At 39.6% G+C, this 21,456-nt stretch overlaps 1 protein-coding gene across 2 annotated transcripts in view; it reads right to left on the reverse strand.

Annotated features, from left to right (window-relative positions):
* MAPK1 (mitogen-activated protein kinase 1) overlaps positions 1 to 21,456 on the reverse strand; it is a 41,006-nt gene that overhangs the window by 9,372 nt on the left and 10,178 nt on the right. Inside the window, exons 2-8 of one of the 2 annotated variants that reach the window (XM_032706260.1) lie at positions 14,493 to 14,675; positions 12,603 to 12,792; positions 6,795 to 6,911; positions 5,556 to 5,670; positions 4,880 to 5,011; positions 2,805 to 2,914; positions 1,961 to 2,084 (exon numbers count right to left, since the gene is read on the reverse strand). In XM_032706260.1, coding sequence (XP_032562151.1) covers positions 1,968 to 2,084; positions 2,805 to 2,914; positions 4,880 to 5,011; positions 5,556 to 5,670; positions 6,795 to 6,911; positions 12,603 to 12,792; positions 14,493 to 14,675 — 964 coding nt within the window. In that variant the 3' untranslated portion in view covers positions 1,961 to 1,967. Of the gene's footprint in view, positions 1 to 1,956; positions 2,085 to 2,804; positions 2,915 to 4,879; positions 5,012 to 5,555; positions 5,671 to 6,794; positions 6,912 to 12,602; positions 12,793 to 14,492; positions 14,676 to 21,456 lie in introns of both variants that reach the window. The other variant, XM_032706258.1, reaches the window with a different exon arrangement.

Consider the following 21,456-nt stretch of genomic DNA (forward strand, 5'->3'; position numbering starts at 1 on the left):
GACACTTTGAATCTTGAGAAACAGCCCAGAGAGACGAGCTGGCTGGTAAAGCCTGGGAGGGAGTGTAGGGGAGTAGAAGTGCCCAGGAGGAGACTGTTTCTGTCCACTTTAAGGCAACTCCTGGGGACTGGCCCCAACTAGGATGTCAGCTGTTGTGCTATGGCATAGCTGGCAACTGTAACCACAAATAACTTGGACAAATTACCAGTATATCCTTATCAAGCTCAGTACAATATTTCAATTTCAGCATCGTGTTGGCCAAACCAACTCTGCACAGTGGCATTGGAAGGTAACATTTTAAGTAAACCAGAAATTTCCACTCACACCATATCACTGATACCTTTATCCCTAATTCCTTTAGCCCTTAATCCCTAATACAAACTAGGTATGGTGTGGACAAAGAGGCAAGCAGGAGAGATCACGAACTACGATCTACCAGCAGTAGCTACTCGCTGTCCCTTCCCTGACACTATGGCCTGTTAGCAACAGGTTTCATCTTGCTCCTAAAAACTTATCTAATTCTCTTCCCCAATGTGTACATGCACAGTTCGTGCTCTTGTACAGAATCAGCTTCAGAAAACATGGATGGGAAATGAACACCAGTCACAACACTATGTCCCAGGTCTGTTCCTACTGGCAATGCCCAACTATTAAGAGCCAGCTGAGTGAATCTCAGATTTCTCTAACATACCATTATTACAGTAGTTTCAATGTCAGCTAGCAAGCTTAAATAAACAGAATGCAGTATTTGTAAAAATCAAAATTACTTCATTTGTGAGCTTCTATACACCTGAACATTCAAGATAGTGGCAACAGTAGTTACCCTATTTAAGTAAAAACTGTATTTTCCAAAGTTCCCCCCCAATTTTTTTTCTTCCTTTCCTATGAATTCCTCATTAAATAAAAACCTGGGGGTATATGCAATGCAGAAACTGAAATCTCATTTTTAGTGCAGAAGAATTATTGCTTAAAACAAAGCCACAAAGCTCCTACACACTGCCAGCAGAGCTGGGGATTTCTGGCAGTGAGGAAGTTCCCTGGCTCAAAACTTCCCCTTCCTGCTGGAACTGCCCACACAACCTGGTGATTGTGGAATGCTGCTGGATGGAGGACAGCACAGAGAGCGTGAACCAGGCAGCCCACAGCAGGCTCTCCTCTTTGGTTTGTTTTTCTTTTCCAGTCATAAAACTTTGCTACTTTAACCTATTAGCATTATAGAAGTTTCACAAGTATTATAAAAATTATTCAAGTCAGTATTTGACCAATTCTGTATGAAACTCCTGAGATGTGCAAGCCTTGTGGTACAGGAAGACCAGTTAAATTAATTGATAAAAAAAAAAGAGTCAGTGAATACCAGTACATTACATTTTAAATTAAAATTTTAGATCTTCAAAATACTAGGAAGATTAATTGCAACTAATTTATGAATATTTAGATACCTGTTCTTAGCTACTCACACTATTCAGAGTTACTTAAAACTGAAGATAATTCATACTGAAGTTTCACAGTTCTTTTCCCTTTTCAATAATTTAAGACATTCCTCCTCTGTACAGTACATTTAGGAGGAGGGGTTTTTTTTAAACCGTTTGGAGCCATATGACAGAATAATCTGTAATATATGAAGGACACTGCCCCTTAAAATGTTTAAAATTTGCATTTCAAAGCGTTACCATCACTTTCATTCCAAGCAGCGCTATTGAAATGTAATTCTTGTTCCTTAAAGGTAATGTACAAACTAGGTAAACATCTGGGGCAATTGCCTGGATTCCACAGGGGCACTGCAATGCTGTGGACAAACAGAAACTGTTTCTTCAATAACAGAACAGGACTGAGGTCAGGTCCTCGGACAGGGAATTACTGGAGCACTGGAAAAGGCAAGTCCTACATTTCACTAGTGGCAACAAAGTCCCAAATTGTTCCCCCTGCCCGAGTGGTTCCACATTGCTGTGACTTTACCTACACACAAATTAGGATCGGTGTCCTGGCTGGAATCTAGCAGTTTCCTCAAAAATCAGTTCTTTCAGCTTTTCCTTCGGCAAGTCATCCAACTCCATATCAAACTTGAAGGGTGCTTCAGCTACAGGCTTGATAATGCAAAGAAATATTATTACTTTAATATTTCTTCTGCTGAATTTCATGCAGTCCTTGTACAGATGGGGAAAAAAATCTGAAAATGCCCTTTACAAAAATATCCAACACTGCAGCCTTCAGAGCAGAACTCCTATTAGTCCCGTGTGTGCTTTATACACATTAGTTTACCAAATTTTAAATCAAATGACAGTAAGGAGCTACTCAAATCTAAACCACAAGTTAAAATATTTGTTACAGGCTCATAATTCAGTATCTACCTGTAGAAAAAATTACTTTAAACATTGTATTTCTTGGAATAAACATATTTGTCCCTTAAGGGAAAACTAGCTCATTTCCTCCTCCCTTAGTTCTTCACCAAAAGTAACCAGAAACCTCCTCAGAACTGTACACTGAACTACAGGAAGTTCTGATTCAGGGTTTTTAAAGCATAATCCAATGGCAAACTCAGTCATTCTCCTCCTTTATCTCAGACATTATGAGACAAAGCCACATCAGCTGAGAATCTCCATTTCTTGGAGAGGACACCTTAGCATCTATTTAGTGTGTGGTGCCTCCAAAATGCTGTACTACAGTGAGAAATATAAAATTTTGGTAAATTGATGGAATTCCTTCTTCAGCTCCATCAGAGCATTAGAAACACCAGCCTTAAATTAAAGTAGGAAATAACCTGCTGTAAAATTTAATCAATGTTTACATTTTAACAATGTCTTTACCTCATCACTTGGATCATAATACTGCTCCAGATATGGATGGGCTAAAGCTTGCTCCACTTCAATCCGCTTATGAGGATTAAAGGTCAACATTTTATCCAACAAATCGAGTGCTAAGAGGGAAAAAAGTGAGCAAGAGTTTAATACACACTCCACCAAAGTGTTACAAACACGGATCTTACACAGAGAACACCCAGCACCCCAAGTTCTGTGCCAATGTCAATGTATATCTGGAGTTCCCTGGCTGGAGCAGCAGTGACAGAAGCAGCAGACTGTGAGCTGTGACCCGGGCAGAGGTCTCTGCCAGCCCATCCATCACCATTCCTGGGCTACAGCTGCCTTTGGCACGACCTGTCTAACAGGTCACCCTTCCACAGGCCCTGTGGCCTCAGAACAGATGTCAAGGGAACAAATGCATAGAACCCTATGGAACAATCTGGTTTTAACTACAGCAGAAATTAAATAGCCGAGACTTCTTCTTCTCTCAGAAAAGTGTTTGGATTTTTGTGCCAAAACCCAAACCAAGCTTCTCTGAAATAAATAATTAAGAATATGTTCTTATTGTGAAAAGAAAACTTTGCTGTTTATGGACAAAAATGTTATCCAGAGTCATTAGGAGTTCTAGGTCATCCCAGTGAACTATTCTAGCACAACCAGCAGCTCAGAAGATACTCTCCAGAGAAGATGCAAATATATTTATATTTATGAGATTCAGGCAAATCTGTTGAAGACAATTTGTAAAGAATCCATAGAGAACTTGAAGATTCAGTAAGACAGCGAGTGAGGTCTGATGAAACTCTGGACAAACATCAGTGCAAGGAAAGAAAACAGAATGATTATAGGAACAAGAAGCCCAAAGGTATCTGCAGTATCCTAAAGTCCATCACATTTCTTCTCACCACACGATTTATGAACCAGAATGTTAACGGAGGTTTCTGGCTGCAGCACAGCTTTGCCCCGGGATGAGGAGCACACCCAGCACTGCATTCAGCACCAGCTCCAAAACCTTCCAACTTGCCCCCCAATTAACAGCTGGGATTTTGCTGCTGTTTTCCCAGCACTGGCAGCTCACGTGCTCACTCTGTGCTGGAGCACGTTCTGCACAGTTCTGCTCCTGCAGTGACTGACAACCAGCTCTCGGAAAAGCTGCCCTGTCAAAGCTGCTCTGAGGACGTCGATGAGAAGTGCTGCACAAGTCAGCAAACGGCACATTCCCTCAGCTTAGGCACCAGCATTTGCAATCTGAGCTGTCAAAGCCCACGGTAACAATTCTCACACTGATGAGCACTGTTATAAAAGCAGAATAAATCACTGCTGTTTCTCTCAATGACAAGGATGATCAGTTTGACACAGTTCCATCCGCAGAAATTAGCTTCTAAGTGGTACTTCAGTACCTGATCATATCCACTAAGAATAAAGTATCATATCAGTTAAAAAAGCACTAACTTATGAATTGCGTCAGAGCACTGTACTGTGAACAAAACAACCCTTTAACTGTATGAAGTAGTTTAAAAGGCAAATTAATTGCTATCTAGCAAAACAAAATCAAATTTACCCTTTACTAAAGCCTTGTTATGAAAGGCAATAATTATTACATTCCTTGCTTTTATAAATTTTGCTCAATTTATAACTGAATTCTTTAACCCATTAAATTGTAATCTTTCGTGGTGCCTAAGGACCTGCCCTTTGACTGACATGACCCTGTTTGACCTAGAACTGACACCCAGTCTGCACAAACCCTACCCACTGCAGCAACAAGCTGCTGTCTCCTGTCTGATGTCAGAAACAAAGTTCAGGAGTTTGATGCTGATGTCAAAATCCAACTCTGATGTTCACCACAGTGACAGGAGTTTGGATTTTACACGTAAGGTAAAGATCAAACACCACAATATGTAATCTCAGAGTTACTAAACATTTCAATTTTAAAAAATAAGCCACTATGAAGGTTTCACACTGGTTTGTGATTTTATACTAGATTTATAGTGCTGTTTTAAAGGACCTGCATGTTCTATTTAGGATGGTTTTAAAAACTCCCATCCTGTCATTATTTTGACACAACATAATAGAGCATAAAATACCTTTGGGGTCAGCATTTGGAAACAGCCTGTTCCATGGTACCTTATTTTTGTGTGGTAGGGAAAGCAAGTAGTTTCTGGCCTTTAAATTTATTATACAATTCAAATCTTCTTGGGAAGGGGATCCAAGTATACCTAAAAAAATTAATACAAACAACAGTGCATTCTGTGAAAAGCACATTAATACAGTTGTATCTATCTGGTAAAACTCAGTATTAAAACTGCTGGGAAGACGATTTCAGACTAAATGCTTTAAGAACACAGAATACTTCAGAAGGTTTTAGAAACCTTTACTAAAAACATTTTTTTAATAAACAAATGCATTTGAGTTTTCTAATGATCAGTAACTTGTTAAAAAGATCCAAGCAAGTGGTTTATCTATAGAAATTTTAAAAATTTTACCCGAATCTAATAATATATGAGCTTTTTAAATATCTTTTTTTAAATTTTACTTTAAAAACATCTCTGCTGATGTAGTAAACACATTGGTAAGTATCGTCTAGTTGTCCCCAAACCAATGATTAGATGCAGAAATCCCTGCAGCAATAACTACAGGGAACAGCTGATACACCTACAGACCTGTACCTTACACATTGACCCACAGCAGAAAGACCAGCCCAACTGGTAGAAAAGACGGAGAGGGAGGGATGTGGAAATGCTGCTTTGCCATAAAGCTTACCAAGGATATGGTTAAGTTGGTCAAGGTAGTGTTTTCCTGGAAAGATAGGTCTGTTGGAGAGCATCTCTGCCAGAATGCAGCCCACTGACCAGATGTCAATAGACTTGGTGTAACCCTGCGGGGAAGCAGAAACATATTTTTGTCAAATTTTTGCATAACTGCAGCAACATGTTACGTTAGTAAATTGTGAAAGTGCACACAAATAATCTTTTTCAGATGAGTCATGCTTGTTCATGCTGTTTGTTTTCTCTGTAAAGAATGAAACAATTAAGAATCCTCTATCAAAACACTACTTTGAAGGGGTAGCAAGAACTGAAGACATGCTTATCTAAGACATGCTTTTCCAAAAGGATTCTCCAAGTTTAGCTAAATCTGTTACCAACTGCACATTTTCAAGACTCCCTGATTTTAGAGCAAATTTAAACTAACAAATTTTGGAAACCAAGTATTCTTAATTCCACAGCTCCTGACAGCGCCCTAAACATGTGTGGAACCCTGGATTGGTCAGATGTCTGTTTTCTAAAAGCACCTTAGACACACTATTGCCTCAACAAACCAAACCCACCCAACACTGTAAATCCTACAGAAACAACAGTGTCTTCCCAAAATATCCAATACGACCCCAGGTGTCACCCAGGTGTTTTGCTGTGGGAGGCCACGCAGGGGTTCTGGAGGACACCCATGACCCACAGCACACAGGGACTGGATATACCTTAAAACAGCCACAGAAGCACACAACAGTAATTCCAAGCATATAAAAAACAAAGGAATGACTTCATGGAGACTATGGGAATGCAACTAAGATTGACACATAACAAAGATCACATGCCTTCATTCAGAATCAGATTCACTCTCATTATACATTCTAAACCTAAATTAAGATGTCAAGGTAACATTAAGGCAGCGTTTGCAGCCTTGCTGGAGGCAGCAGTGGAATGCTCATTCCTAACCCTTCTGTCCTGCTCACTGGCAGAGCAGCTGATGGAAGCAGTCCCGTGACTGCCAAGGAACTGGAGACATGGGAAGTTCTGCACAGGATTACTCAGTTGTAGCATCCAATAATTGATTCTGGAATCACAAATTTATTGCCAGCCAGTAGCTGTACTGCAAATCCATTACCACTTTTCCCCAAGACTGCATGCATTCTGACCCTAAAAACACAGAGAGGGGGAAGCACAGCTGGTACTCACAAAGGAATAATCAGCCCCAGAAGCACCACAGCAGCACACTGTGTCTCACCTTAGAATTCAGCATGATTTCAGGAGCCCTGTACCAACGTGTGGCCACATACTCTGTTAAGAATCCTGTGTGATCATGATCAGGATCTGCAACACGAGCCAATCCAAAGTCACAAATCTGGGTTTAGAGAAAGAAATAGGAAAAAAGGCACATTAGACATACATCTTCCAATATTATAACAGTACTAATTCATCATTCCCAACCAATGATGGAACACCTCCAAAACAGTGACAGCAACCTATGTTCTTAGAAAAAAATTAGTACACAAAGTTTAAGAAAAATGTTTCGGATCAATTACAAAGAATATCCAACCACCATTCAGGGACCAGGAAGAATAAACACTGGGGGGAAAAAAGACGTTTCTGGTGCACAATTTACATTCCACTATGTCATGGCTAGGCTCCGAACACCAAGAGTTGGGAAGGACTCTACCCACGTTCCACTATGAGCTTACTGAATAGCACGTCTGCCAGACAGCTGGTGAGATACACTGCTCCAAACTCTTAGAAATTCACCAGAAAACATAAAGAGAAAGCAATTAAGCTTTCCAGAAAACAAAATTAGCAACCAACACACATTTGTAACCAAGTTCAACACCCATTCCTACAAAAGTTACCATCATAACTGCATCTTTGCATGAGAAACAACCTATCCAATCATGAGATAATGGCAGACTGGAGAGATTACAGGTTGTTGAAGGAAGCTTGAGCTTAAAGAAAAAAAAATCCCCCCAAAACTAAACACATGTAAAAAAAATATTTGTCAACACTGTATCAGATAAATAGTTTTATCTCACCAGGAAAAGAAAACTAAACTCTGATTTAGACTAGCAAGTTCAGCAAAAAGGAAGAGGTGGGTTTAGCCCTGCTCTGGTAAGGAGGCTCCATGGCTTTCAGAGCTATTTAGTGGCCCCCCTCTCCAGAGAGAAATTAAAAAAAAGTGAAAATGTGGAGACAAGACAGTGTTCTAGAGCAGAGCAGCTGCTCCTTTCTTACCTTTCCAAAGGTCAATGGCAAGACTGTTGAGCAGCACATTAGACATGTTCCTACGGTTCTGCTATCCCCCAAACAAATACCAGCTTATGATTTCCACATAAAGTGTATTTGCATGAAATGTAATGTACTCTCATGAAAACAAGGCATCAAATGCAGGAGTGGCAAACAGTTGGGAGGTTCCTCTGCATGTTTTATAATATTTACTCTTTTATAGTGAATTGTGTACATTGATTATATTGAAAATGTGAAGTAACAATATATTGTAGTCAATAAAGCCAGTAATGGATAATCCTATCACAACCACAGAAACCTCACTGCACCCTGGAAGCTACTCCCTAATTCTCCTGGAGGGACAACCTGCCTGTGAGACAACTGATAGATCAGTTAGGGAAGAAGTGATTCAACTGACTAAAAGACAAGATTCAGCAGCTGACTGTAAAACACAGGGTCTGAAGAAAAGGAAGTGATGAATGTCATAAGCCAGGCTGCATGACCTGGCTTTAGCTACATATTAAAAAAATAAACCCAAACCCCTGAATCCTTAAAAAACAAACCCAGAAAGAACCCTTTTAAACATGCCAAGGCTTTCCCAGGCTACAAGACCAGAGCAGCTGCCTTGTGTGCAATTAGCAGCTTACATAAAGAGACTCGGTACAAATAATCAGAAGAGTCTCCTCTATAGACAGTAGCAAAGAAACTGTAGAGGACAGCTTAGAGAGTTCAGAAAATAATCATGCAGGCAGGAGAAATTGTTGTAATCTCTTCCTCCTAAACTCAGAAAAAAGCTAGATAAAACTACAGGCAAGGAGACTTGTGCAGAATTTTAGTATTACACATAAGTAAAGTGCTAGGGTTTGTTACTATTAAAACAAAAGAAGAAAGACACTCTCCAAGAAGAAAGACACTCTCCGGTTCACAGTGAGGAGCAAGAACTGAATTACAGAAGGTGTCTGTCAATCTCTCAAGTTGAAAAATGCACATGGGATGGAAAGGAAGAACAATGACAGAGAGAGCTCATTAAAATGACAAAAAGCCCCTGCTGACTGGAGCAGAAACAGGTTAAGCAGAAAAGAAGAAACACCATTAGTGAGAAAGGCTTCAAGGTTGAAGATGCAAGGAAGTGGGTTTTGGCTGCAGAGCTGACAGAAGTGTTACAGCAGAGTGGAGTAAAGAGAAGTTGGAGATCCAGAGCTCTGCCTGCAGTGCCAGTGCAAGGGACAAGAGAAGCTGGAGAGGTCAGAGTTGTGCTCTGCAGACCCGGGTGTGAGGGACAAGCCCAGCACTGGCTGCACACGTGAGGGTGAGAGCACACAGTTCCTGCATAATGGAAGACCCAGGTATGGCAGTCAGTGCTTCATGCCTTGGAGAGACAGAACAGGTGCTACTGAGACAGAAGAAATTACTTCCCCACTAAATAAATAGATTAATTAATTAATAAGAACAGCATCCTAGTCATATATTTAGCTTCCACTTCTTGCAAACAGTGTTCTTGCAATCAGTATCAGGGATGGTTGGGGGTTTTTTTATAAACAGAGATGACTTAAAACTGGGTGAAGCTATCAAGCAGATGGGAAGATTTAGGAGGATCATGTAATATGACCATTTACTAAGCAAATGAAATGACACCCAACAATACTACTAACATACTGAGACATCTGCAGTTGTATTGCTGAGTAGCCTGTGCCTGTGTGTGTGTATTTGTATAAAAGGAAATAGAGAGGCCTCCATTAAGTTTAGTTGTTATTAATAAGATGGCAGTTGAAACAGTTGCATCTCTATAGTTCGTGGTAAAATTCTGAAACAAATAACATTTTTTCCTTAAAAAACCATCTCTCACTGCCTTCCTTTGAAGCCTGTTGCAGTATGAAACAATTCTTGGTCATTTAACACTTGGGACTTTTCACTATGTAGATGGAAAAGCACAACTTATAATATTGCTATAATATGCTTGTGTTTTAACTAAGTCAAATGAGTAGATTCTCAGCTGGAGTAACGCAGGACTCTGAAAACACTGCAACACACTAGTTGAGAATCTGTTTAAAATAACTTTGATCTCATTTTCTGAAATATTAATGCCACTTGCCCAGGAATTTCCTATGGCCATGGGAGTTTTTACGTAACTTACTTCATTTACAGAACTACAAAAGGGGTCAAATTGTTGGATGCAGAGAATCATGAAATCATGTGAAAATACTTGTAAAAATGTTAGATACTATTTAGAGCCTATTCCAGCCTGTCAGTGGCACGTCAGTACACATTAATCTCATTCATGGCAAAGATGCCAGGCTGCAAAAGAGACCAGTATCTTTATTGCACAGGACTCTCACTGGAGAAAGATTCCAAGATAGTAGTTTTCAAGGAATCTCAAATCTAATTTTTCACTGCAAATATGTAACAAGAGACAGTACTTAAGTCAAACGAGGTACTTTCACCAGCTTTCATTCACCATGTGGTAGGTCCTCTTTAAGGTCTCAAACATTTAAGTCTGTAGCTTCACCTAAAGAAACAGAAACAGCTTTAGCTCTGCACTCCTGTCTGGAGCCTTTCAGCTGCTGAGGACAAGCCACAGGATTCACAAACACATTTGGTCAATAGAGACTCATATATTTTTTCCTGGAAATGAAATCTATAATCCAGAGGTCAAGATCATGTTTAAGGGCGAAGAAAGAAGGAGCTCTTGTTACAACCTGCAGAACTCTGAGCTCCAGAAGAGAGCTCTCATAACACCATGAAAGAAGGAAGTTCACAGCATTACCACTCAAGATGAACAAACTTTCTATTTTCCTTCTTTCAAAAGTGTGATTTTACGTTGTTTCACTCTATGTTGTTTTGAGTTGATGTACAGTAACCAACTCTGCCCCTGTGCAGAGCTGACACACAGACTTGCACAACGGCCATAAAGAAACAGGTTGATACAAGTTCAGCGTCCACAGACAAGACCCAACGTGTACTGGTTTCCAATTCTGCTGTTCAAACTTTAGATGTGGTATTTGTACAGCACCAGAGTTCCCTTTAGGTTATGAAAAATCAAATGCTCTGTCATATAGACTCCTATACTCTGCACCAGGGAGCACATATTGCAGTGGCAGGTTGCTTGAAAATCTGATAAAGGAATTGTAACAGAGCACAGTAAGGTCATATTGTATTATTTTGCTGTACAGTGAGTTTACCTTCTTTTTCATGCCCAACTTCTTCATGTTAAAACACTGCCTGTTATTATTTTATTTCCTTAAATTACACATAGCACAGAGCTACACCCAAACTATTCTTTCCTGCTTCTATCACATAGTTGTAGATTTAACTCCATTTCTTTCATGAAGGGGTTAATGCCTTTGAAGGGATCTGATGTAATAACAGCTGCTGAAATCCCACAGCAGGAGTCAAGAGGCGACCAGCCCAGCAGTGCATTAGGAAAAGCTGACAAGTAGCAGTGGGAATGTAAAGCAAACCAATCACATAGCCAGTATTTAGAACGGACCAGCATACGAACAGCAAGGACTTCTCTTGGAATTGTAACAGCCTCCAACTGCTTCACACTTTGAACAGGATATTTTTGTTTTGCTTGAAGTTTGTTTATTGACAAAGTTAGAGCTACACTAAAAACCAGAAGGTAATTAGGAGCAACACAGTATACAACAAACACAGTTGTAGCACATCAAATCAAGTCCTGTAAACTCCATAATCTGACTCCATCAGTGGCCAGCAGCAAACACATGATGTACAGCGTAACCGGGAACATACTCCAATGCCTCTCTCGTCTTCCATGAATTTGCCACAACAGGACTCTAAACCAGAGGTAGCTCTCAATAGCTTTTTTTCCCTGCAAACTTGCTTGGTGGTGTTTTTTTTTCCAAACTGCAATATCTACCGTGCTCTGGGGTAAGAAATTCTACAGCTTAACAATGCTGCAAGTGAGTGGCACCTGCTCCTTTCACCCTCCCTGCCTTTTTCATAGGTAAGGACAGTGAACAACTGTTCTCTATTTACCCTCCCTATGCCACTAACAATGTTATCAAATTCTATTGTATTCTCTCTTTTCCTCATGCAGTATCTTCCAGCAAAGGAGACCTGGCTAAACAGCTCTTCCTGATATGGAGCTGTACTGTGAAATCCTGGTCTCCTCACTTTCAAAGATATCATAGGGAGAAATGTGATAACTATGATCACACCAAACTGAAGACTCAACCAACTGAAAGGTACAGAATAGAATGTTTTCTGTTTTATTCTCTATTTCTGTTCTAATTCTCCACACTTGGTTTGCTTTACTGAATGCCACTAAGCATTGAGCTGGCATTTTCCAAGAATCATAACAGCTCTAAGCTCATCCTTCTGTAGTATTAACGAGTACAGCGTCCATCACTGGAAATGCAAATTAGGAACCTTCTCTCTCCAAGTAATTGCTGTGCATTTAATCAGCACTGAATCTCACATGCCACTTCAGTTGCCCACAAATACAAACAATGAAACATTAACAGTGTAAACAGAGAACCCAAAACTTGAAATATACACAGTTGTCAGTTTACTTTTGAGGTAAACATGATTCTGCTTCAGATCAGTATTTTCATCCAGCTTTCAAAGAGGCTGTTTCCAAGTCAACCTCCAGATGGAAACAGTGATGCACTCATTACAGCAGCCTAACAGAGATTCTTAGTCACTCCAATCTTGATAATTATTTTATCAAACCAGATAATGTCTTGGCAATCTCTCAAGGATAAAAATCACATTAATCCCCAGTAAAAAACCCACATTCATGGTTATAGCAGGTAGTTTACGAAGACCATGGTAGGAAAATTTGTAAGACATTTTGACTCACCTTGAGATCACACGTGGTGTTAAGCAGCAGATTTGAAGGTTTGAGGTCACGATGAAGCACATTGGCTGAATGGATATATTTTAACCCTCTCAGAATCTGGTAAAGGAAATAACAAATGTGGTCGTTGCTGAGGTGTTGAGTCTTTAAGAGCTTGTAAAGATCTGTCTCCATAAGATCTTGCACAATGTATCTGTAAGGCATTAGATGTAAGGCAGCAAAAAAAACCATGGTGTCGTACTAGATATCAACACACAGTATTCAATGGAACTTCTAGAACAATTTTTCTCTTTTTTGTCTTTTCATGACAAAACAAACTTTTCATGAAACAAAATTCTTGCTTTAGAAGTTTGGAATCCAATCAATCCTGTTACACAATGCAGCCCTTTACAGAACTAAGAGGTACCAGCATGTGGTCCTCTCCAATTAATCATCATAAACCTCTATTTCTTTATAGTAGAGCTTGACTTTTATAGGAATCTTAATTTCATCTGGTTCCTATCCTGCTTGCCAAGAAACAAAGGCAGGTTTTAGGTTAATGACTAATAAGCTTCGAAGATACTTGCTTGCAGTTGCATAGCAGCATAAAAGGTAAAAGATCTGATCATTTCTTATCAGTTTTCTCTTCCATCTCCACACTTCAAAAATTCAACTGTTCTTCTTTACTATATATATATTTATGCTATATTAAACACAATAGTTCCTCTCTTACTCAAATTAAATCCCAGTATTTTCAGTCAGATGATTTTTTTTCTAAGATTGCAATGAACATCAAAAAAGGGATGTTTTTTAATCTGTTTTGACAGCAATGAGTTAAGTAAAATTTTCTTCCCTCATAATTCAATCTGGCTGCAAAACGCTTGGGGTGTAGTTCCCTGATCACTTTTCACTGAACCAGGATTTTGTGAAAACACACCACTACTGCCATTCCAGTTGGGTATTCCCATCCTCTCCTCTGGGAATTTATACCAGACCACTCAATCAGGACACCTTTTTATAGGCACCACGCACTTACATCAGTCAAAAGGGCCCCAGAAATGCAACGTCAGGACCCCACATAAGGCTGAACTCAAATAATATATTGATAGTGTGAAGTGCAAACATTTGTCCTGGACTCAATCCAATTTCTGCCCACACACACCTGGGGCTTGTATTGGGCAGACATCTACAACGACCCACAAATCCAGCAGGGACAAATGCACGTGGACTGGGGAAAATTCAGCTGGGTGACTCTAAGCCAGGCCCTGTATCCCAGGTACAGCCACCTGACAGACACACACATGAAGTCATAGCTACACAAACCCAAGCTGCCCCGAAAAGGACCATCAGTGTAACAAAAAGGACAGATCTGCACGTGTTAATCAGGCAATTACCTGCCCATGTGCAGTTTCAGACCTTTCACAAATGCACAAAGCACTGCAAGAATGGGGGTTGTGTTTTACTTTATTTTAATTCTTTCCCCCTAAGAGGTATCAATTTTATCCTTTAAGAAAATTTTAGAGAATTATAGCAGAGTCTAGCCATTTTATTTTCTCCTCAAATCAATCTGTTTTAACAGCAGCTCTATTAAGAGCAAGTATAATTTTAGGATTAAGTGACTAAGCTAAATCTTTTCTACAATGTAGAGTTCTCTGCCTTGGAAGAGAGAAATTAACATTTTTCTCTTTTCCTGGACAAGAAAGAACAAAACTAGTGTTCATCTACACATCAAATTTATCTATTTATCTATAGACTGAGCAAATACTATTAATTTCCCTTTCAATTTACAACAATAGAAGCCACCTTTTATTAAAATTTAGTAAGGAAGAGGATGAAGAAGAAGAAACAATCAAAACAGAGAAGGAGGCAACCATCACTAACAATGTAGAATAACTTAATACTTGGAAAGGATACACATCTTTCATTTGTTCAATAGTTGGAGCTCTGATAATGTCATTTATTCCAATAATATTCTCGTGCCTGAAGCGCAGTAGGATCTTGATCTCCCTCAGAGTTCTCTGGCAATACGTCTGATGCTCAAAAGGACTGATTTTCTTTATAGCAACTCGAACTTTGTTGACGTTATCGTAAGCAGAACTAGAGGAGAATCAATAACATCAATTATAACAAATATTAAATTAATTCACTTCAGAAAGAAAGAATGTGAATTCAATTGAATGTAGGGGTGATGCACTTGGTTTACATTTATTTTTATCAAATGAAGAGAGGTGACAGTGGCACATGTCCTTTAGTGCAGAGAACAGACAAAAATATGGGTCTCAACAGCCACTGGCTTTCCCAACCGACTTGGAGTCTGCTGATTCTTGGGATCCTGGACAGAGGAAGAAGTATTTGGTTTTCTTATCAGCCTGTAGAACAAACAAGCGTGAGGTTTTTTCTATGTGCTGTAATCATCAAAAGTTTGAGAGAAAAAGTTCATCTAGAGTTAACCCATTCATGTGGGGCACAGAAAAGCCTTCAGAAACCAGCTTTCAAGCAGCAGAATTCCACATCCTGTGTCTAACTCCCACAAGCAATACCGTTGTCACAACCTCTTCCCCCTCCATTGCTGTACACTGTCGGCACCTCTGTAACACACACGGAGGAACAAAAGGGGTGGAGCATTTGTGAAAACACCTTTCCAAGTTCGGTTCCAAAGATAATAGAGTTCGAGAGGAGAAAGATGTATCCAAGTGCACACCCAGAGGGGAGGCAGCAGCAGGGCAGGGAGGGATCACAGGGACTGGGACCCACGTTAAGGAACACACTGGTTGCTACATTCACAGGACCGTCATTCCAGGAGCTCAGAACAGCATTCCCAGCTATCCCAATAAAGCAGGCTCAGGATCTCTGTTCAACATGCCTACACATGCACCAAGAATATCACAGCCTGAGTCTAATTAAAAGGCTCAGTAAAACACACACAAATTTCTAAAATCTGGGTGCAGGCTATTATTTCCTAAAAATGTTATGAATCCTTACAAGTTTTAGGATGTTTTCTATGGTTCTGTTTATATCAATGACAACACATCTCATTATCATACCTTCTACTTGCATTAAAAGTATATGGTAATTCAATTAATTAGAATTTAAATGTGTGTATACGATTCTTATTTCTTTCAAATTTCCTTTTGGTCAATCCTGCATTGTTTGGAAATTAAAAACCAATCAAATTCCATACCTTTCAGTTAACCTCAACCATTTCATATAAAAAATAAACATACTAGCCGGAGAGGCTTTACATCCCACCGATTTTCTATAATTTAGTCCCAGAACATTCTTTGAAACTCTCTTAATTGGCCTTACTCTGCTGAGATGACCAGGTAACCGGTGACCAGGCAAAGCAGAATAAAATTCAAAAATCCAATTAGAAAAGGAGACCTAAAAGGAATTCAAGTGCCTGACCACATCAAGGCTCTTCTACTAGTAACAGAGTACGGTGCAACAAGGTGGTTTTGAGACACTACTGTCACCACTAGATACAAGAGTGTTTAACATTTCTCACTTTCATTATTAAAACTGACATATAATTTGTGTTGTCAGTAAGAGCTTCACACAGCTCATGCACAAGTAACATCCTTTTTGCATGGTTTCTCCACAGAATCCCTTTGACCTGCCTGGATCCCTAAACAGATCCTGTTCTGTACCCACAGACTGCACCATTTATTTGTCTCTAGAAACCCTGAACTCGGATGCTCCACCGGTGCTTTGAAATGCCACATGCTGAGCAAGTATTCATTACAACTGCTGCTGTTGCATATGTATATGCATATATAGATAACACATTAGCAGTTCCTAAGTCCCAAAATAGATAATAACCAAGCGCCATAAGTGGAACTTGCCATCGCCTTCAAAAGTGCTTTGGCTACAGTGATTTCTGAGCTCATCACCTGCAGGGTTTACAGTGTACCAGTAAGGCAGGGCACAAGCAGAAAACAAAACCAGAAATAACTCTGAAGCATGAACAACCTGGACTGGGGAAAGAAATAAAAGAACTCTATGAACCATTTTATCATTATACACAAACCTCCTGCATCCTCCTTTGTATTGACTTGAGCAATATTTTCTTCCACAATGCAGACTCTTACTTCCTCTCAAAGGACTGGACAGTAGCAGCTATGCAGAGCAGAAAAAAGGCAAAATGCCAGTATTTACCAATTGATGATGCATAAATAAAAGCCCCTAATCTCTTACAATAGTTGATAAATCTCTCAGTTACTGCTTCTCAAGCAAAGGTTGACTACAGACGAAAAATATGCATCTTTCCTTGTACAGATTAAAAGAACTTGACTTCATCAATTAAATATGCCAAAATTTCCTCTCTTGTAGCTGTTTCACTTATAGTTCCTAAAGGATTTTCTTGGGAAATGGTTTATGGTGTTATTTAGAAAAGGATGGGTAATTTTGCTTTCAGATGGTTCAACTACAAAACACAATTCAGTGTGGAAAAAAAAGCTGAGTATTTGCAGTAGAGATGCAATGAATTTCCTCTCCAGGGTACCTTTTCCATACATTTTTCTGTTTGTATCAGGAGATCTCCCCACACTAACACCACTAAGCATGCACTGCCTCAGCTAAGGGGAGCAAAACTGAAATACTGCCTTGTTGAAACATTAACAGGGACACTGGATTTATTTCTATTGTCATGCTTTTGGAAGATGAGCCTTTCTGTAACTTGATTAAACATCCTCAATTCCTATGAGCAAGAAGCTAATCATACAAGCAGTAAGGTACACTTGCTCATGCATAATACCTTAAATGTCATGCATAATACAGGTACACTGAGAATCTGTATTATCTAGTTAATATCATTTCACATTCCACAGCCTTCAAAGCAAATTTGGTTTTAAGTAAACTCTGTGACCCTTTACAAAAGTGCTTTTTCAAATTGACACATGCTATAAAAAACTATGAAAGCTACACATCAGACTGAACTTCAGTGGAACTGAAGAGTTGTACTACTACCAGACCCCTATTTGGCCTATGAAGCCATGTAGCAACAACTACTTCACTACCCAGGAAGCACCATAAGCTATCAAAACTGGGTCATCTGTAGGCCAGACTGAGTCGTTTCCCAAAGCTTTCCCTGTTTCTCACAATCTCCCTCCAACCTGCCACCAACACCAGATTTGTACACTCCTCTCCAGAACTCTGCTGAAGAAGAACGCTGCTCAGTGTGCACTAGTAGTGTTTGCAAATGAAACCAGTATAAAAGTGAGAATCCAAGTCCTCTCTGTGTCACCCCCCTGCAGTCCATGTACCAGCTTATCACTTATTATTAGGGTACATCTCAGCCACAGCTGGCATTAAAGATCTAATTTTATGACTAATCACCGGCGCTCCCCCTGCAGTCCGACCAGAGACAGCTCCACATGCACATCCCATCCACCTCCCAGCACACCCTAAGTTTAGATTATTTGCATTCTGGGAGTGCTGTCCCAGCGTGTACAGTGTAACCTACTTGTCTGGGCTCTCAGCTTCTACTAAACCTCACAACTGTTTATATTTGCACTGAATCAGTTAATTGGGACACCTTCTAAAGGCAGGAACCTTATTTTATCTTGACTTCTTTGCAGAGAAGATAATCTGTAAAGTGGGAATAACAATTCACATACTAACAACTTTTAGAGTGCTAGTTTATAGCTTCTAGTTTCTAATTGGTAAGTGCATATCGATCACTGCCCACATGATTGTCCCTCTGTCTTTGTTATTCACATTATGATGAATCTAGTCACCAACACTCTAAATACTCAAAAGGATTTATTTCCACCCCAGCCATGTGCAGCTTCACAAACTGAAGCAACCATTCAGTTGTGCGTGCTATTTCTCTGCAATTTGATAAATTTAAATATAGATTTTGCAACTACTCAAGTAGCCACAACATTATTCCTATTTCAAGCTGTGGCTACTATCCCGTGACAACCTGCAAGAGTTCCATTATTTAGATACTTTTGCAACACTGTGTGAAAATCAATACAAGCCCTCACAGTACAGTTTATCGTTCCTAATTTTAAGTATCTTGTAAATGTATAACAAAGTTTTGACTAAGTAAAACATCACGCACAGATGCACAAAATAAACAAATGAGCATTTATAACCCAAGAAGTTGCACCACACAACTTTTAAAGCCAGTTTTTAGCCTTGTACTGCTCCAGTACTAACTTCCTTTTTGACCAGAAGTCCAGGGTGGGGCCGCTTCCAAAAGCAGTGACCAGAAAGGCCCCTCAGCTCGCAGCAGCCCAGCACTGCTCCGCCAGTGCCATGTGCCCCTCTCTCGTTAACTCCTCCCCGGGAAGGAGAGCTTTTCAGCAGGCACATCTGGGCGGGCGCCAAAGCTCAGCTCCTTCCACCCGCAGCGGCTGCTGCACATCCTTCCATCCATTCCTATTCCCTGCATGTTTCCCTCGGAGCAGAAGTGGAACAAGTGAGAGCACGCTGCAGCTGCCGGGGGAAAGGAGCCAGCTCCTGGCAATCCCTGCATCCCGCACAGGGCTGGTTCTTCACACAGCCACTGCAAAACAACCTCCATGGCACCCCCATCCCCAGAGCACTCCCGTGCCACGCTGCCTGCGGGCTCACCCCACCGCGGGATACTCTTCCAACACTCCCAGGATTACTCACCTCATGGCTCTTTTACGGGCTGCTCTCAGCACATGCAGAAATACACATAAAATACACAATGCTACAGGCAAACATCCTAATTACAACTCTAAACTGATTTGAAGTTTAAAAGGGATTTTTTTATCAGTAGCTTTGTGTTGCTGTGGAAACAGGATTCCAAGGGCATATCCAGGGATAAGAATCTTTTTGAAATATTCAATAATTCTGCTTACGCTCAGAATAGGAAAGGCAAAAATAATTCCCAGCAAGCAAGCTGATCTATGGAGATCTTCAGTCTTTTCATTCAGTCTACATTTAGCTCAATCACGGACATTTCCACAACATGCTGACATTTATCAAGTTACAATGCAAATAGCTTAGACTTATTTCTAAGACCGCTGTAAATAACACAGTATTATGACATAGTAATAACCAGCAGTACCATAACAGACTGTTCCCTACAATGTTTGGGGGTGGGGGGAGGTGGTGGCAGGAGTGCAGATTTACAGGGGCAACTGGAGTTTTTTGTTTGCTTGGGGCTTGTTTTTTATAATCAGATATTAATTCTTCTAGATTCTTCAGAATAATTAGTTTCTTATTCTAGATGATTAAAATACAGAGAACAGCTACAACATATAGTTTATGATTCTTTTAACAAAGAGGAAAGACTGGAAAGAGGTTAAAAGTAGTCAAACACAGTTTCCAATTTGAGGACATTGAGTAATGTGTCATTTTTATACTGCTGAATTTATTTTTTGTAACCAACTGTAAACATCTATGTTTACTATAAATATTTGCTACTTTGCTTCATTTATTTATGATATTTTGAAGGTAAATAAGTATGTTATTCATTAGACTTTTTTTATTAGCTCCAGCTTACGGAAGCAGCACCTGGTTTTCAAAGGGGTAAATGTCTATTCCTATTAGGATATATTTGCCTTGTTTCAACAGATCTCAGTTTATGAACAGACAACCCATGTCTCGCTCAGTTTTCCTTTTGATTTCTTAGTTAAATAACAAAGCATCTCCCAGGCTTTTCAGCTGTGAATTCAGGAAGCAAAGATCTTTATACACTTTCAGTTTTCTCCATTAAAGATTTAATTTTAGAGACTAATTCCTACCATGTAGGAAAGTCAATAATCCATTAAAATTGAGAGCTATGTATGAGATTCTTTAAAAAACAGCAAACAAGCAAAAAATTCTCAGCCTTGAGGCACTAATTGCTTTTCAAGAACTGAAAAGATTATAACTTTAACAGGAGCATCATGTACTTTTTTATCCTACTCTGAGGGCAAAAGTCAAATAAGCTGTAATTCAGCATTCTTGAATCATCTATTGGTATGTTACAGATACTCTCCACTGATTATTAAAAGATACCTGTACGTATTATCTTCTTAGTCTTTGGGAAACATGCATAAGCACCGACAGCTTATAAAGAAAGAAGAGGCCAAACCCCATGAATTCAAAACTGAGACACTTCAGAGTAAGTGACATACAGCTCCCTGCACACACCGAAACCCAGTGACAACTGGTCCCCACTTTCTTGATACAAAAATGGCAGCAGGGGATGACTGAGCAACAACAGAACACTAAAATAACTATACAGGAGATGTGATCCAATTTGCAGCAGTAATAATCTGGCCTTACCTGAAAACTCCTAATTGCATGCTATTTGAAAATCTTGGGGTTGGTTTGGGTTTTTTTAAGTAGTTTTTGTCAGAATTACAGTATCAAAGGATAGATTATTGCTTTGGGCTTGAGAAAATACAAATCCCTGTTTTTAAACTGTTCATCATGGGCCCTCTGCAAAGCAACTGTCATACTTCCAAACTCCTCATACTCCTTATTTTATAGATGTAGATATCTCCATATTCCTAACCCTTTTTGTCTGTTGCTCATCATCAAATGATCACTGCTTTGGCTTTGGTTTGGTTTTTATTATAGAAGATACCTAAATAAAGTATTTTTGTTTTGTATTTCTTATAAGTTGATTTTTTTTCTTTTCCAACAAGGGGGGGAAGAATTGTAATTTCTAAATTGGTGCTCTTCATTTTACCACAAGTAAAGCAAGGTGCCCATGGAACAACCACAGAACTGCCCTACTGTGCTTTTGGTTAACTTCTAAAGCTTACTGGGTCAAACTGCAACAGCATTCCTTTCACCATTACCACCTACTTTTTCAGTCACCTTTCTCAAAACAATCAAAATCCATCCTAACAGTAAGGCTTTCTGCTACAATTATGCCAACTCTTTCCTCCCATGACAAAGGTGAATAATT

Source organism: Chiroxiphia lanceolata, chromosome 18, assembly GCF_009829145.1.
Source record: "Chiroxiphia lanceolata isolate bChiLan1 chromosome 18, bChiLan1.pri, whole genome shotgun sequence".
In the NCBI taxonomy this organism is placed as follows: Eukaryota; Metazoa; Chordata; class Aves; order Passeriformes; family Pipridae; genus Chiroxiphia; species Chiroxiphia lanceolata.